This window comes from Sinohyriopsis cumingii, chromosome 17 (genome assembly GCF_028554795.1).
Source record: "Sinohyriopsis cumingii isolate HCF-2022 chromosome 17, ASM2855479v2, whole genome shotgun sequence".
NCBI lineage: Eukaryota > Metazoa > Mollusca > Bivalvia > Unionida > Unionidae > Sinohyriopsis > Sinohyriopsis cumingii.
Window position 1 is genome coordinate 65109014 of NC_142977.1, and position 17880 is coordinate 65126893.

The 17880-nt window shown below is 35.6% G+C and overlaps 1 protein-coding gene across 3 annotated transcripts in view; it reads right to left on the reverse strand.

Annotated features, from left to right (window-relative positions):
• Positions 1 to 16037, reverse strand: part of LOC149779124 (deoxycytidylate deaminase-like) — a 79215-nt gene extending 63178 nt beyond the window's left edge. For 2 of the 3 annotated variants that reach the window (XM_089939674.1, XM_089939675.1), the window contains exon 1: positions 15854 to 16035. In XM_089939674.1, the coding sequence (XP_089795800.1) occupies positions 15854 to 15881 (28 nt within the window). In that variant the 5' untranslated portion in view covers positions 15882 to 16035. Of the gene's footprint in view, positions 1 to 15853 lie in introns of all 3 variants that reach the window. The other variant, XM_089939673.1, reaches the window with a different exon arrangement.
• Positions 16038 to 17880: the final 1843 nt, after the last annotated feature.

A 17880-nucleotide genomic window follows, 5' to 3' on the forward strand; every position in this document is an offset into this window, starting at 1 on the left:
CAGGTTTTCCGGTGTTGTATCTGTTGTATTAAATAGCGGAACCGAAGAAATATTTATTCTGGAAGCAGATGATAAGAAATTAACCGCAACATCCTTCTGGTGGTGTTTGGAATTTGTAGCTGAAACACCTCAATTGGTTACTGCATAAAAATATATATGGACGGTGCACAATACAGATACAATCAAGCACGTGAATGGCAGACGGCGCTAAAAGATCAAGTCGATCAATATACAGTAAAAGTAAAAAAATATCGACGACGATTGATTATCGTTGATGTGATTGTTTATTCAGTATCCGCTGTTGTTGCTGGAACCGGTGTAATATTATCAGCGTTAACAACGATGGCACCAGTAGCTGTAACTATTTGTATTTCAGCAGCAACAACTATTGCAGGTGTGCTTAATATCATCACAAAAAAAATATGTACTTGTACGAACGAAACATTATCCGATTACAAAATAAAATTACATACAGCGACGGTAGCATACTCGAAATTATCCTCGTTGTTATCAGCGAGTCTCAGTGATGGAATTATATCTGATTTCGAATTTTCAATGATAACCAAAATATACGACGAAGGTATTAAAGATACAAGTATCAATAATGACAGAATTACTCCAGCAGATCGTGACCAACACAACTCAGCCAAAGATAACGATGATCTCGGTAAGTTCAATTAATCCTGAATTTAGTGTTAATTTTCCTACTGCAATTCCAGTAAAAGAAATAGCACTAGCACAATTACGAGTATATTACAGCTGGCCAAATATCAGATCAAAATCATTTAATGGTACACCAGCAAATAATTCGCTCGTATTTGCTAACAAGAACAAACCCGATGAAACACCTGACTGGGTTGTTGTTGGAATACCAACCGGCAGTTACGAAATTGAAGAGATCAGTGAGGAATTTGCGCGTAGAATAAAATCAATAACAGGAAAAGAAGCAAAAATATCAATTAATGTTCATGAACCCAGCCTGTCCTCGACGATTGAAATAAACTCGCCTGATTATGCCGTTGATATTTATCAATCCACGATAAGATCCGTGCTAGGATGGCCTGAAATATCACCACCGATAACATCGATACCACCAGAACCGAAAAAGTCTGATTATGTCACGGAGAGACAATCATATCATGAAATTAATCCATCATACCTGGAACGACTACGTGATGTAAAAAGTAAATCAATGTTTAGCTTTTTTCTACTTTTCGATAGTGATGAGGCATGGACTTTTAAAAACACTCGCGAGGAAAGAACTGCTAGTGGTTTTCATCGGAGTGATATTATTAAATATTTTCAGGAAATCAATCAAGAATGTAAAAAACAACTAGATCAACTAAATCAATATTTTAACGAACATATGTTTGACATATCAGCGTCATCGCGTGAAAAAATCATCACGCGTGTGGAAATATTAAATCAGCTTATATCAGATATGGAATATATTAATAACCGAATAGTTCAAGCTATGGTTAGTTTAAAATTTTCTGAAGGAACTCATGCAAAAATATGGTTAGATAAATATAAATTAACAGAAGCCGATGTACCAAATTTTAAATTTCCCGGGTATAGTGTAACCGAGTTAAGAAAATCTGTCAGTGATGTCATTGATGAGTTTTTTCCTAAAATACTCGATGCATGGAGAAAATTAATTCCACCAGCAGCTGTTCTTAGACATGATAATGATCCACACGGCGGCGGAAGACACGTATCTCCGGGAATCGTTAATATAACACCGACGGTCGCGGTCAATCTGGTTTGTGACGTAATCGATGGCAGCTATCAAATAGATCTCGGAAGATCAAATCAAGCTCAACAAGGATACATCCTGTACACGTTCACACCACAAGTCCCCCCTGGAAGTTTAATCGTGCAAGAACCAACTAATCCTGTGTATTTACGGTGTCATAATAATATGTTAACACGAATCAATTTTAAGCTCACAGACCACCTTAATCGCTTAATTGACATACGTGAAGAAGAGCTTGTAATAAATCTGTATGTAAAGTCGTAAGACTTTTGTCGTAAGACTTTTGTCGTAGATCTTTATGTAATGGAGGGTTTACCAACTCACCCATCAGAGTTATAAATAAATAAATAATAATTCAGAAATAAAATAATAATTCAGAAATAAATAATTTGTAAAATTAAGAAATTTGTACAATTTTATGTTTTTGATGGGGTAAATGGTACTCAAATTAAGAAATTTGTACAATTTTGTAAATTTGATGGGGTAAATGGTACTCAAATTAAGAAATTTGTACAATTTTATGCTTTTGATGGGGTAAATGGTAGTCAAAATTAAGAAATTTGTACAATTTTGTTAAATTTCAGTAAAAAATAAATAAATTAATTCAGAAATAAATAGATAATAATTCAGAAATAAAATAATAATTCAGAAATAAATAATTTGTAAAATTAAGAAATTTGTACAATTTTATGCTTTTGATGGGGTAAATGGTAGTCAAAATTAAGAAATTTGTACAATTTTATGTTTTTGATGGGGTAAATGGTAGTCAAATTAAGAAATTTGTACAATTTTATGTTTTTGATGGGGTAAATGGTAGTCAAAATTAAGAAATTTGTACAATTTTGTTAAATTTCAGTAAAAAAAAAAACAAATTAATTCAGTAAATAAATAAATTAATTCAGAAATAAATAATAAATAAGAATCTTTGATTCTAAGTACCAAGTAGCCCATCAAAATTGCAAATTGCATGAATCAGAATCTTTGATTCTAAATCTTTGATTCTAAGTACCAACTAACCCATCAAATTCAGAAATAATATTTCTGATCAAAGATCTCAGTCATCTTCATCGGAATTACTACTCTGGATCGTTTCACCAGTAACGAAGTTACTCTCTAACATAATTTTTCTTAATAGTCTTATGCGAGCACTAATCGTTTTCTTTGCCTCATACTCGTGGGATAATAACGATTTAATTCTTTCTACGGCGGTAGAGAAGAGGAACGAACTCCTTCACATGATCATCTTCTACGGTAGCTAGCGACTGAAACATTGCCGCCTGAATCCGTTTCATGAGCCTGTATTCAGATGATAGTGTGTGTGTCCCCTGGGTTTTACGTTCTTGTAAAATCTCAAAGTCAGAAACTATTTTTTCAGGATTTAGTTCATCAGATATATTAATTCCATCTTTTTTCAATTTTTTAATAGCGGCAATTACATCATTGATATTTTCATGGTTCATTATATAATATATAAATCTTTAAAATAAAAAAAATATCCCTGAACCCCTATCGAGTGTATTAGCGAGTTCGTCGGGATGTTTCAGGGACAGCACAACCAAGAACTCGTAGCTTGCCACCGCAATCTACCAAGTTCATTAGGCAAATATTCCCTCTACGAGAGCCCCTAACCCGCCAAACAACGGTCTAGAGGCCCAAGAGGGAGGACGGCACAGTCCTCATTAAACTCGTAGCTTGCCACCGCAATCTACCAAGTTTAGAGGATATACACATAACATATAACTAACTAAGGACGGCACAAGGACAGCACAATCCTCATTAAACTCGTAGCTTGCCACCGCAATCTACCAAGTTTAGAGGATATACACATAACATATAATTAACTAAGGACGGCACAATCCTCATTAAACTCGTAGCTTGCCACCGCAATCTACCAAGTTTAGAGGATATACACATAACATATAACTAACTAAGGACGGCACAATCCTCATTAAACTCGTAGCTTGCCACCGCAATCTACCAAGTTTAGAGGATATACACATAACATATATACAATGAAATGGATATATACAATGAATGAAGAGCCCCTATCGAGTGTATTAGCGAGCTCAGATTATGAATGAACGGCACAAACATATAACTTAACTAAGGACAGTACAAACATATACGCTCAGCAAAATTCACCCACAATAATTAATCCAGTGGGTGATACGAAAATATGTATCACCCACAAGTCAATATTGTGGGTGAATTTTGCTGAGCGGGGGGGGGGTTTGCGGTTCCCCCCACTATTATAAAAATCGCAATTATGCGTACACCACCGACAAATTGTCAGCCATGGGGATTCGATCCTGGACCGCGAGCGTCACAGTCCAATACCATACTGACTGAGCTATCAAACCTTGTTACGAACATATGTTTTGGAAGTTAATATATAGTTAGCTATATAGCTAAGGAACCAATATTTACACTAAAGAGCGGTTTCTGAATAATAACAGTTTCTGTATTTATAACAGTTTCTGAATAATAACAGTTTCTGAATAACAACAGTTTCTGAATAATAACAGTTTCTGTATTTATAACAGCGGTTTCTGAATAATAACAGTTTCTGTATTTATAACAGCATTTTTCCTAAGCAGACTGAGAATCAATAATAACAGTGGCATGAACACACCTGCAGATCGATTACCATGACAACGGTTTCTGTTCTACACACAGCTTCCTGCGGATCAATAACATTGTCATGATCTCTCGTAATGTTGTATAATGGGAAATATTTAAAAACCATAAATAATACTTCTACGAGTAATTAATTACGATGTAATTAATTACGATGTAATTAGTTAAACTGACTAATTACGATCATAAAAAACCAAAAATCTACGAAGAAAACTATATGTTACAAAGTAATCTCCCTTTTATATAATCAAAATTCAGTAGTGTATGGAGGACCTACTGTGACATAAATTAAAAAAATTAATTCAATGTGGTGATGATAGTTAATAATGTGGTGATGATAGTTAATAATGTGGTGATGATAGTTATTGATACTGAAAGATGATTTTCTGCTTATATTTTTTCGAGAAAGTAGATCTGGTTATATTTTCTGCGACGTATTTTACCACACGCGAGTTAATATCAAAATATGTCGCAGCCGCGTTCATAGACTGAAATATAATTTCTTTGCCAGTTTCTATGTTTGTGGAAATTACCGCCCTCTTTCCGATTGTCTTACATCTTCCTGTATTACCACGTGTATTATTCTCGCTGTATGTGACAACACGAAGGTTGGATAAATTATTGTTTTGAGTATCCCCGTCAATATGATCAATAACAAGACCGTCATTGATCATCCCATTATGACATTCATACGTAAATCTATTACATACATAATGTTTCTTTCCCCCCTCGCATGTGAACCTTAGATAACCATGATTATTAATACAACCAACTGGTTTTTTTAACCTACAGTGTCTGATGATACCATTAATATTTGATTCATAGTTTGTTATGACAGGATGTGGGACAAATATATTTTGCTCCATTATAATAATATTATGCGTTTAAATCATTGTTTGTCTGAAATCTTGATATATAATCCCTCACGGATTTTATAGCGTTTTCACCGCTATTATTTTTTTTTGTCATAATATCTTTTAAGTTCTCTGAACCGTTTTTCGCCGCACTTTCCACATAATTCTGTTTTTCCTCGCACTCCAATACCACACCTCAGACACGGTATTGGTCCTAGACTTCCTCGTCGTATGTTTTGTGAGTGCATCCAACAAAATTCCTTTCTACAGGATTTGTTGCATCGATTTACTGAGCCGATCATCAACCATCTACATTGAGACATTGTATATATATATATAATTTTCTTTATTTAAATATTTGTTTTAATTATATGAACGAGTTTGAGAGATTATCCCAAACTAGGCCTGTTAAATATAAATTCAACCTTGACAGATTATCTTCTGACTTGCCAGTACGAGATCTGGTTGATCCGAAAAATAAAAGTTTGATCTCGAAAATTCACGACGCCAAGAAAGAATTTTACACGGATGGTGCATCTCATACATGGTCAACGTTCAAGATCATACGCCCTGACAAAGTCAGTGTCGACAAAGTCACGGACGCCACAATGAACGACAAGCGAGCGGCAACTATCATTACCAAATCGCTGAATACGAGGGCAATCAAAAATATTTCTTCAGAGTAAAATTTATTGTATTAACAGAAACAGGTAGTTGGATTATCCGTGACAAATATGATCCTGTCCTTGGTAATAATAAAACTATCATATTAAGTAAAAATTCCAGACAGGGTCTACTGACGGGTATTGACAAACCGTATTATGAACGAGCGTATCCTGTAACAGCGGTTATTTATGGAATCTATGAGATAAATAAAAAACCCAACGTTGATAAACTAGCGCCGATGAAATTTTCAAGGTTAAATTGTGTAGCCGAACGAGTAATAGAACACTTTACAAACGCGATGCGTGGAAATGGATTAACCGATTTAAGGCGTGAAAAAATAAACTCGTGGGCTGATTCAGTTAAGGATACCGGTGCTACAATAAAAGATGTTGCTGAGTTAGGAAAAATATTAAAATTTCCAATAACTGTGGCGACAATAACGGGAGAAGTACTGTACCAGTCGAAATATAAATCGAAGGGAGCTCCAATAAATATTATCGATCATAACGCGCACGCATGGACTAACGCAGTAACAATATTTCCACGTGATCGAACTGTTAGATTTTACCCCACAGATATGGGGGGAGGTATGTTTGATTTTATTAAAGAAATAAGTAAAACCGATCCTGTATCGGTATGGTTATTTAAAAGTAATGAGGAGGGTGAATTTGATCAGTTTGTCAAACCGAACGGTGAAATATATCGCACAGAATCCCTCCATGACGAGATGAAAAATCTTGCGACGTTTTTCAAGTACAAGCACGCGGAAAATACTGACAAATTACTAACTAATTGTTACCGTTCCATCTGTTGCGGCTCATTTCGCCAGAGAACGAAATTCATGGAAACCAACACGATTTGATTTACTCGAGGACGTACGCGCAAGTTGCGTCGAATATGGACATGGCGGATTATGGAATATCAAATACAATTACGATGACGTTATTTCGGTTGATATGGTTGCATGTTATCCAGGAAGTTTTCTGGGATACGGAGATTGTTCTACGTACTTTGAAAGATTTGGTCACCCAACAAACGAGATCACGCGAGAGGCAATTAATGGACCATTACCTGATTTTGATCTGACTGGATTCGCCTGTATTGAATCATTCGAGCTTAACGAAAATCTTCACAAGATTTGTTATGTTTGGTTTGGTAGACATTTTTGTGAAAAACGTTGGGCACTTATAGTTTTGTTGCGATATATGCTAGATTGTGCGATACTGACATCGTTGGTGGTCAGTGAGGCAATTATATCATATCATGCACAGACCACAGTTTGGTTGCCCATGTCAGATTCTGAAGTTATTAGCGAGTTTAAGGATGTTTCCGAAGATGATATTCCTAATAAACTCAAAACCGCAAAAGATCTCGGTAGAAAAATTATAGGTAAATTTACTCAAGGTGGTGCATATGATTATAAAAGACATCACGCACGATTAATTCTAGATGATGCCGAGTACGATTTTATAATCGCTGATACAACGGCGAAAAATATATTTGTAAATCGAGAGAGTGTTTATTTATCCGACGGAACAAAATTGGGTACGATCGTTAGTTACATAAATGACGTCTCCCCGCAATATACTCATCTAAGATCTTCCATGTTGGCTTATGTTTCTATAAATTTATTATCGATGATTAATAGATTTCCTGAGACCGCAGTCAGAGTCGCAACGGACTCGTTTTATATTTCAAGTAAATATTTAGAACCTGTTATGAAATTTACAAGTAATGATGAACGATGGGGTTCGTGGAGAATAAAAAAGGAACTATTACACAATTATGTAGAATCAGCAGATGTTCCAATGAGAGATTTTTATCGTGAGGGTAATAAAATATCAGAAATGTCGAAGGCACCATCGTTGAGTGATCCAATAACTAGATATAAGACAGTATATCTCAATGGACCTGGTGGATGCGGCAAAACAACTCGAACGATTAATGTTTTTAGAAATTCAGATATAATCGTGCTGACACCCACACATAGACTTGCACGTGAGATGAAACAGCGGCAAGTACAATCGTGTACGTATCATAGTTTCTTTCGGTGGCGCGGAGATACATGGACTCCTGAACGGATGGGAGAAAAATATATACCTAAAATAATTATTTGGGATGAGATATGTACGGTGTCATTGGATACATTAAAAACGTTTCTTGATTGGTTGTTGACGAAAAATACCGCCATAATAATGTGTGGCGATCATGGTCAACCGCCGCCCTTTGTTGGACCATCTCCACATGATTGGTTAAAAAATTTCGTTGATTATTACGAAGAAATAGATGATGATCATAGAGCTCTTGATGCAAATTTGAAGGAGTTTAAAAAATTAATCAGATTACAATCAAACAAAATTCAGTGTGAAATAATACGTGGAGTGATCTCAGAGACATCAATGAGTGATTTTTTGAAATTATGGAGACCCACCGATTTGATCGTAGCAAGTAGAAAAATAATCAGAGACGCTTTACAACAGCAGTTATTTCAACTACATAAAGAAAAATATTCAGAATTACCCGTACCGTTGTGTTATAGACCATCAGATACACGAAAACAGAATATTAATGTTGATATTCCAGGACAGACTGAGAATCAAAATCTCGTATTAAATGATATTGTCGCCGTTGATATCAGTGTGGTCGAAGATGCAATACACGCTGACAAATCTCCATGGGTGTTGGGATACGCTATGACAATCCACTCGTCTCAGGGATTAACTATTTCTGACACACGAGTCTGGATTGTAGACGATCGCATCGAATGGTCAAATTTAGTTTATTTGGCGGTATCGAGGGTCAGAAATATATCTCAATTACGTAGAATTATAATTCCTGAAATCGTTGATAAATTTAACATCATCGATGATGATATAATAAGAAAAAAATTAATCGGATACAAACAATCTGATAAAAAAATAAACGTGACTTTGCTCTTGATGTTGAATTTATTATTGAGTTAAAACAGCAGCAGAATAATCATTGCACCAGTTGTAATTGTATAATGTTATGGCGGTATTCGAGTAATGATTCAAGACAATTTACCGTAGATAGAAAAGATAATAGTCGCGGTCATACACGAGAAAATACCATGTTAACCTGTCTTGAGTGTAATCGACGTAGAGGCGCTAGTTAAGTGATCGAAATCACCGGAGTGATTTTGGTGGTAGTTGTGTATCCGCGGAAATTATTTGTAGTTGTTCACGTGTAAATCCACGCTGAGGAGCGGCCAAATCTAATCTGTAGATTGCAGGTCTGGAAACGCCTGCGTTTCTCCCAGTGGATCTTGTCACGGTAGATATTTTGTGTGTGGTAACACTCCAAATAGGATCGGTCGCTCTCGCTTTACCACCTTTAAGTTCACCAGGCTCATATAAATATCTGACTGTGACATCACCTAATATTTTTTGTTTTCCAGCATCTTTTCGTTGTGTTGGTATATTTTTTTTTTTGTGACCGCGCTAATGGGTTTCATGTTGGTTGTTCGTGTGATCTCATTATTTAATGCAGCTATCACGCCTGGTAATCTTGCAACTCATTCGCGAGATCTTTTATCCTGAATAAATTCCCTCGCGTATTGATATCCAAATAACCGCTCAGCAAGTGTTCGATTAAATCGCTCAACAATTGCTTGATCACGATGAATTGCAGTATGACCTCGTCGTATTTTGGTATTATGTTGTTTCATCAACGATGATACTGGACCAAGAAATTCCTTACCAGGATCAACCTGTAGTAGCTGTGGCCATCGTAGACCACTTTGTGGTCCACCACCTCGTTGATAAATTCGTTCAAACGCATCGGCTACTTCAGATGATGTTTTCACTGATAGCGGCTCTGCTTCTTTATATCTACTTGCAACATCAACTACGGTTAGCGCGTACTTGTACGTTTTTCCACGCACAGTATCATGCGGTAAAAACAGAATATCAGCTTGATGAACTTCATTAGGAACACTGACATCGAAATACGCGTACTGAATTTGTTTAGGACGTGGTAGATAAATTTGCCATATTGCTTGTTTAGATAACCACGTTTTAGCAGTAGAATGTTTAACCGCCGCTGCATCAGCGAGTTTACCAATTGCTGCTTTGCCTCTCCAGTATCCTCTCGGTGAATAATAAATTGATTCCATTATTAATTACCAGCCCCAATCGCTAATTTACCTTTCATCGAGGATCTTACTAACCAATTAGCTAATGATTCTCTAATATTTTTATTTTTTATAGAATTTAATGAATGAATTAATTTTACATCTGCAATATGCCTATCTTGTAGATTTTGACTTTTATAAGCTACATCATGAGCATGACAAGCTCGATCAATAGCGTTTATTGGTTCCTCGCCTGGTTTTGGTTGATCCTGATTATCGAGCCTGATATCGAGTCGAGTACCAGGACCGCAATAATTATATCCTGGTAGATGTTTTTCTCCACTGTATTTAGCCCATGGAGCACCTGGAAACTTTGACATCAAATTAGGAATATCACCACCGCGCCTATTAGGTAAAAACGAAAATTTCTTTCTACCGCATATAGAACATTTTCCACCGTACGCTATTTTTTTATTTTTTGTTATAACTGTGGCTAAATCAGTAGTTGGAGTTTTAACTCTACAGCGTAAACAATATAAATTCATGTTATAATATATATGGATATAATTGATTTCTCAGCAACTCGGCAACGAGAGCCAGTTAAGCATCATCCTGCGCTACCGAACTCCATCAGAATGATTATCATAGGACCATCTGGATCGGGTAAGACGCAATTATTACTTAATCTGATAATGAGATGGTTGAAATGGGATAAATTATATTTAGTAGCACCATCCGTTGATGATCAGCGATGGTATGATGTACTTAAAGATTTCAATGAACACGCGCGATTACTGGATGAAGATAATGATGTTATAGAGTTTATAACCGATATTGATGAAGCACCATCCGTAGATTCCATAGACGGATTTATTAATAATTTAGTTGTATACGACGATGTGATGCTAGATAAACAATCAAATCCAGCCAGAATATTTTCCCGAGGGAGACACAAAAATACAGACGTGATCTATGTTACTCAACGATATACACAAATTCCGAAGGTGATCAGAGACAACTGCAACATTTTAGTTGTGTTTAATGGCGTAGACACACACACGTTGCGAAATATTCATCAAACTTGGTGTGGTGGTGACATGGATATAATTAAATTCAAAAATTTCTTCTCACGAGCGCAAGCTACTCCGCATGGATTTATAACAATAAATTTACATGATCCAAGAACAAGATATCGTGTGGGTATTGATAAAATATTTGGGTAACAGGGGTGATGATAAAATTAAATTTAATTAAACAGATATCATTAATATAATGAACAACTGTGCGTGGCTACGTCAAGGAACAACAGATAAATGCAACAAAAGGTGCCGTGGAGAATATTGCAAGAAACATAATTATCTTATAAAGAAAAACCTTCATGCTGGTCCATGAAGTTGTGTTGGATGTAACAACGGCGTTAGAGGATTATATCAGATTTGTAAAAATTGCGGTGGAGATCGATATCGAAGTTTGATGAATTATTACAGAAAAAGAAAAAACATAAATCCAAAAATAGAAAAACCACCATCAGAACTTGAATATTACTTGAAACATAGAACAAATTCCGAAGATTCAGATGAAGATGAAACAGATGAGGAGAAAGGACAGCGAGAACGCGTTGAAAAATATTCATCAAACTTGGTATGGTGGTAAATTAATAGCAGCAGAGAGGGTACCTACCAACGTTGGTCGTCAAAAAAATAAACAAGAAATAAATAAACACGTAGAGTACTTTATTTTTTCAGATACTATTTCGAACTGAGGTTTTATTAGTACAATCGTCCATTACAGAAATAAAACATCTCAAGGAAAAGTTCATTTGTAAAATCTTGACCTTTCTACGAGATGATTTATTTGTTTGTTTTATTTGTTTTGTCGGAATTCTATGGTCTGTTCACCCTCTCTGCTGCTCCGCCAATACCACCTATTCGCCCTCAATAAGTATATGCACAAAACGGCATATAACGAGTCTAGTAATTTCTTAGACTGATCCCCTGTCTTATTCATACATAATATGGGTGTTGGATCGTATTTAACATAAGGGCCTGGACGTAGGCTAATAATTTATATCGTTATTTGGAAACAATCTTCTTTATTCTCAACGTACTCAGATAAACCTATATATTGACCCTGTTGACAAGTTTTGGGTAATTTCTTAGAAGAATTAAGTTAGTTCCCATTGGCTGCATTAAGTCAGATGAGATTGTACAAGAATTAAGTTCTTTCCCATTGGCTAGTTTCGGTCAGGTGGGTTATTTTACCATGAGGGATATTTGCAATGAGTAGGTAGCACGGACGTCATTTCAATTTTTCGGGGTGGGGTGGGGTGGAGCAAAACTTGATGGGGGGGGGGGACTTGACGGGCTTGCAAATATCCCCCCCCAAAAAAAAAAAAAAAAAAATACGTCCCTGGTAGGTAGCAGTAGTAAAGTGCATTTGCAACCCTTTCGCTTGTATACAAGTGCGTTTAGCATGACAATTGTTGTCTTATTACGTATGTTTTTGTTGTAACTTCAGTTATTGGACGTATTTAATGATATGCTTAGATATTATTTGAGAGGGAGCATTTATTTGGCTTATTTATTGGAATCGCTCATTTGACTAGAATATTATTCACGGACTGTTGTAAATTATTTTTTAAAAAAAGGAGTTATGGACAATGCCACTGATATGTACATTCGAAGATTTGAAATTCATTCGGAACATTCCATTCTTTTGGTTTTTAATAGATCTTTAAGCTCACTTACATTTTGATTTTATCACTTTGATAATTTAATCAAGTTGTACAAAATTTGATGGTTTCGTGTCTTTCTGTTACTTAGTTTAAGACCATATAGTCGTAACACCACAAAAACAGAAGGGTCAGGTATGGGATATATTTCTTGCTATTTCGGAAAATTATTTATGCTGATTTAAACCTATTTATGGTCTATTTATGGTTGTATATTCCCGTTAGTTCTTTTAATGTATGTTCAACATCCATGTATAAAATATGGAGACAAAACGATCTTTGTATGTCGCACTGCAACTTCTCTAAGCAAATAAAAAACAGATATGTCTTCCTCCTACACTGTATTTGAGTAATGCAAATATTGTTATACTTTGATCTTCCTTTGGGGTTCCTTCTAATACTCTGCAAATGAGGACCACTCAGGTGGCCTAAGTGGTTAGAGCATCCGCCTCGTATGTAGGAGGTAGAGGATTCGAGCCCCTGCCAAGTCACACCAAAGATTCGTAGATATGGTACTAGCAGCTGCCTTGCCTGGCGCACAGCATTAAGAGGTTGGTGTTAGGACTGGTCGGCCTGGTGTCACGATAATGTGACTGGGTGTGACATGATGTTACATGTATGCGTCATGATACCCCAGTGCTAGACATCACTATATCACTATAAATTACAGCCATTGTAGCGACCTGACTGAAAATGTATTAGTGCTACGCTAAAATTCCAAATCTCTCTCTCTCTCTCTCTCTCTCTCTCTCTCTCTCCAAATGGGGATGGGGACTGGTGTGGGGTGTATATTGTCACTTATTTCTCTAAAACTTGTATTCATTCATTGTTCAATTACTATTTTGTTTTGTTGGGTGGAGGGGCTTAGTTTCCTTGCTTCCTTTCTCATACTTTACGCTGCGAGTAGATACAGATCATTTCACTTTTGCTTAAGGGGAGATGCGTCAAATGCAGATCAGATCATTATCCAGCAAAGGAGCTGGGGGATTCCCTACAACGAATATCAAACGTAGCCTTTATTAGAGCGGGTGTTAATTGTTGTTGTTATTTTGTAACCCTTCCATGTATTTTTTTTTTAATAGAGGTAATACATTAGCATATTCACATCTTCCCTTCACCTGTTTGTTCCAGTGACACATGCAGTAATTAGTGGTCGCTTAGTGATTAGTTTTCTTCTGGCTTTTGTGGTTCCTTCCATCTGTAGAAACGACTGATACTAATAAATGTACTTTCTTCACAATCAACAGGTAGCATATCAAGTTTGATGTGTGGAAAAAATGAGAGTCATTATTTATATTGCTGACTAAATTATATGATAAATTGTACTTTAGATTCATCCACCATTGTGATTTTTATAACTTGTAACAAGGGGAAACAAATCAGTCAAGCATGTAATCTGTAGGCAAAAGACATGATGTCATAGGTTCTTGTCAAAGAAACATACTAAGCGATAGGTATATACAGATTAATAACTTCAGTTCCACAAAAGATAAATGCAGGAAAAATTTATATTAGTCAGAACTTAACCATGTGATCATAACTACCATCTACTAACTTCTAGAAAAAGAGTAACTTGCAAAGTAACAAACGTAAACACTGGACTGAAACGCTTACACACTGCATGCCTTTACAACCAAATAAAAACGGTGGGTTTATATTTTATTTACAAAAATGAATAAATTGATCTGACAGAATCAAATGACACATCTTTGCTGGGTTTTTTTTCTGAATATACATAATTCTTTCTCGGACTAGATTTAAAAGTGGAAAGTTGGGAAACTCAAAATCTGCCAAGAACTTTGGGGCTACAGCATTTTCAGTGTGTCTCGTTACAAATGAATTTAAAACTATAGGTAAATAGACATAGGAATTCGGAGATTGGGGCTTCAAAGACGAACATTATAACAGCTGGATTCACAACCGTACAGTATAAGACATCACCCTTGATAGTTACAATGTGGGGGTAGGTGGAGGAGATCATCTACACCCCCATCGTAACTGTCAGTGTCGATGCCTTGTACTGTTTGCCTATTTCACCCCCATATCTATAACTACTTATCGATAACCTAATTTCATTAGTAAGTAGACCATGCAGGTAGGCTAAACTGTTAATCAACGCGAAAATAACAACTTGAAGAAGCGGAAATTGGTTACGAACAAGTCTGGACAATAACGATTCGGCCAAGTGACAATGAACGCATGAGAGCATCAAATCCAAGTGTCATTTGTATGTCAAACAAAACAACACATCCTTTGCTTTGGACATGGAACTTCTACTCAGATCACTCGTGCCAATTTAGATAAAAGATTAAGACCATGCTGTGGAATGTTCTAAGCATTAGATCCCCTACCATTGATAGCATTATTTTGTTTGATGTTGACGTAGCTATTACATTGCAGATGGAGAATGCCCTGTCCTATAAATAGCTACGTAGCATACGCCCTCAACAAGAATTCATACGCTTAAACAATGCTCTAAAACTGATAGGAAATATCTTCAAAATAAAACAAAATAACGAATAAAATATTTAAGTATTGCAATTATAAGCGTTCTGAGTTTATCATGGTATAAACTGGCAGTTGCCGACTTACACAGCTTACATAGCGGGCCTTATTTAAGTTGTGTGATTCGGCAGATGACAGTTTATACCAAGATAAACGGAAAAGAAAAAATACAAACATTTAACTCATTAATAGAGTTAAATCATAAATCCATTTCAAATACTTTACTAAAAAATAACCTGATACAATTATAACTAGTGCCTCTCAGAGAAACAGTATAACTGAATCCATACACAAATATTGCAATCTATTAAATAAACGGACCAAACAAATGAGCTCTCGATGGCATGATTTCGTTCAAAATATTCTAACCCCATGAACTCGATCATGTGTGTGTGTGTGTGTGTGTGTGTGTGTGTGTTCTGGAATGACTGGTTATTGAATACAATTAATTAATAGATGTTATCTGAAAAAATCAGACTTTTTACAATGGTTATGAGAGTAGAGTAGTTTAATATAATTAAATAATTTAAAATGTTGTTGCAAATGTTCGAACAGGATAGAAATATTACAGTTGTCATGTGCAGTATTCTATAGAAACCCGTTTCACTTACACTCAGGTTTAGAACTTCCAGAAGCCATAGTTCCGCAACGTTTGAAAGTGCAAGAACGTTTGTATATGTCGACTTTTATCTTTTCTCTGAAAGAGCAGGAACGTTTTCAGATGTGGGATTGTATCTTCCCTCTGTACAGTAGTACACAGTCACAGTCAGTGTAGTCATAATATATGTTACATCATTGATAAGGCCTATCATTGCACAAAGTGGTAGAAGGTTTGTTGATTACAGTTGTTATTGATCTTCACAGTCTTATTTATCATTTTACAAGGTTACAATTACGCTTATTCCTTTAAAGGTATTCACATAAATATTTACCAGTAAGTATATCTGTAGTTAATTTGATTGGATTATTGTGTCAAGTAGAAGAATCTCCACATTTATTTAAAAATAGAATCTTTCGATCATGTTTCATCGTGTCGTACAAGCATAGAAAACTAACAAATACGCCTGTGCCTGTTTCGGTACAAACCACAATGACTGATAACCCAAATGACAGTTGTTAACCTATTAAATCAATTTACTGAAAATTCTATCTAGTATGAAACACACATGCAATATTACCAGTTGGTTCGACAATCGACATTCCTTTTTTGAGTTCAAACAAACACATCCGAATTTCTATCTATCTATCTATATATATATATATATATATATATATATATATATATATATATATATATATGTGTGTGTGTGTGTGTGTGTGTGTGTGTGTGTGTGTGTGTGTTTATCGATATAAACCTACGGTCATATATCCCTATGTGAATAATCCTAGTTATAAAAATGTAGCACCGACTGCACTTTTGGAGCATATCTTAAGCATTTTGCCAGTGTTCAGTTGCTGCATTTTGATTGTCTTTTACTTTTTTATTTTGATTTTTCAACTTGATTTGTACAAGTGTGCTTTGTATATGTACGCGTGTGTGTGTACACTCAAACTGAAATACTATCCGTACCGGGCAACATTTTCAACCATAGTTGGTACATTTTTTTTTCTTCAGATTAAATGACAAATAAATAGACTGATTGATTGCCAGCCTAAAATCGGGTATACATTATATTCATCCTCGAACTCGATCTCTTCAGTAACAAAAACACAAGTGAGTTGCGTGTCTTGCACAGGGGTTCGTATCGTTGCTTACGTCTTACTTGTCTTACATGTAATAATAATAATAATAATATAGTACATGTATGATTGTAAGCAACGATACAAGCCCCTGTCATGCCTTCTTGCATCGAATGTACTCTCTGTCCCTCCATCTCTTTCTCTCATAAAAATCATATAAAAATGACTGCAATTTGTGATCACTGATCGATTAATGGAATAAATTTTATGAAATAGGTAATAAAATAAGGTATAATATAAACTTTCCCCCGCCGAGGAATATACACAAAACTGCTTTGGTCACTGATGTTCTGAATATTTGATTTTTGATGTTATTTGTTACTGTACAAAGGTTAGGCTCGGTTTTGATGTTTATTTATGGTAAAGAAAAACACAGATTGTTCTTTTGACATGCAAGTCAGTGTTAAACACAAGCATAAGCATAACTTTTTTAATGAAAACTAAAATACGTAACAAAGGCAATCAACCGTACTTAACGTAAATATACAAATCAATTAAACAATGATGCAAACCAAAAGGACAGATTTATGCATAGTATCATTGCCTATTGCTCATACTGTGTGAAAATACAGAAAATTAGATGCATCTATTGTTGGCAGTCAGTTTCATAGGGTCATAGGGGTTTGTTACCCATGCTAGTTATACTCCACTAAAATTGGATCCATGACAGGAGACAACCATTGCCTTTTTAATAGCCGATTCTCTTTATTAAAAATTATCCTGGATAAGAATTAAATACGTAATTTTGGGAAGAGAAAGAGGCCACTTTTGTATATTTGAGTGTCATAGGAGTCTGATTGGTAGGCCAAAATCGGCCCCAGTAACGGTCTTAGCAAACGCGGGACCCGATTTGGATTGTTTTGGAGGGGTGCCCTGGATTTATGCGCGTGACCCCCTG